The 1,394-nt window shown below is 60.5% G+C and overlaps 1 protein-coding gene across 1 annotated transcript in view; it reads left to right on the top strand.

The window, feature by feature from the left end:
• LOC103211452 (BCR activator of RhoGEF and GTPase) overlaps nucleotides 1-1,243 on the top strand; it is a 75,973-nt gene extending 74,730 nt beyond the window's left edge. The window contains exon 20 of the mRNA XM_042783210.1: nucleotides 881-1,243. Coding sequence (XP_042639144.1) covers nucleotides 881-1,243 — 363 coding nt within the window. The remainder of the gene's footprint in view (nucleotides 1-880) is intronic.
• Nucleotides 1,244-1,394: the final 151 nt, after the last annotated feature.

The following is a 1,394-nucleotide window of genomic DNA, read 5'->3' as shown; positions in this document are numbered from 1 at the left end:
ACAGCGCCCCTAGAGGACAGAGTGGAACTGTCCCAGAGGGTCCCCAAGGCTGTCAATCTTCACAGAAGCAAAGCCCAAACCACACCACACCCACTGCAAAAGAGTCCATTCCACTCACAGTGCCCTTAGAGGACAGAGGGTTTACAAAGCTGTAATCTTCGGCTGCTGGTGGGTTTGAACCGCTAGCTGAATGTCTTCACCATCGCCAACATCAGACTCAGGCTTCCTTAATCTAAATTCCAAAAGGTATCAGGGCTTCAGGTGCGTGGAGGGCCAGAGATGTGAGCCAACACCCCGTGAGTTCGGTAGAAAGGTCCGCCAGGGTTTCTGTTAAGATTAGCCAGTGGTTGAGCTCTAGTCCTCTCCCTCCCCTTCTGTTTATAAGCTTCATTGTAACTAGCCTATTTTAGGCGCGGGAGCTCTAGTGGTGGAGCGCTTAAGGCATCTGTTAAACCCACCAGCCACTCCTTGGAAGGAAAGTTGGGCAATCTGCTTCCGTAGAGGTACCGCCTCGGTAAACCCAATGAGGGGTCGCTGCTAGTCGGATCCGACCCGACAGCAGTGAGTTTTTTTTTTTTTTTTTCCCTTTGTATTTTGAGGCATTTGCTTTTTCTGGTATCAGAAAGTCTCCCTATATGCACGTAGAATAACTGCTCAGAATAAACCCGCTTAATCTCCAGGAGGACTGTGTGTTTGTCTCACCACTGTCTCGCTAACCGTTAGCATCGTCCTGACACTACAAATACGAGTTACGTAGTAGTTGAAGAAAGCCTTGGCAGCTGATAGCCCACCACGCCCATCAAGTGGCGGTGCCACCTAGCGCAGTATCCATTAGCACCTGCCTTCAGAAGCGCCTGCGCAAGCTTTGACGCATGCGCAGTGGCTGCCTGTGAAACCCTTCAACGGACGGGCAGGAGGGCGCCTGCGCGACCCGGGACTAAGCTGGCCGCGAGCGGAACTGGCGGATCCAGTGCAACGCCTGTGTGCCCGACGGACCGTGGGCGGGGCCAAATCGGCGCCTGCGCAGCCAGCGGCGGCCGTGAGGGGCAAACAAGGGGCCGTGCTAGGGGCGGGCCGAGGGCGGGGGCCACGAGGGAGGCAGGGCGGGCCCGGCGAGCGGCGCCGCGCGGTTGGCTGCTACCCTGAGGCCGGACTCAGCGGATCCGGGCCCCGCCACCAGGCGAGCTCGCCGCCCGGCCTCAGCCCGGAGCCAGCGAGCGAGCGAGGCGGCGCCGCGCGGTAAGACCAAGGGCCGGGTCCCCTCTCTGTGCGCCAGCGGGGCCGAGTCTCCCTGGCGCTCCCGCCCGACCAGGCCCGGACGGCCTCGCAGACCCCGGCGGCACGCGCCTGCGCAGTTCCCTACGGCCCCCCGCCGGCGCCTGCGCCGTCCCCTC

This window comes from Orycteropus afer, unplaced genomic scaffold (assembly GCF_000298275.1).
Source record: "Orycteropus afer afer isolate SDZICR_OR568_19922 unplaced genomic scaffold, OryAfe1.0 scaffold00744, whole genome shotgun sequence".
Taxonomy (NCBI): domain Eukaryota; kingdom Metazoa; phylum Chordata; class Mammalia; order Tubulidentata; family Orycteropodidae; genus Orycteropus; species Orycteropus afer.
This window is presented reverse-complemented; position numbering and strand designations above follow the sequence as displayed.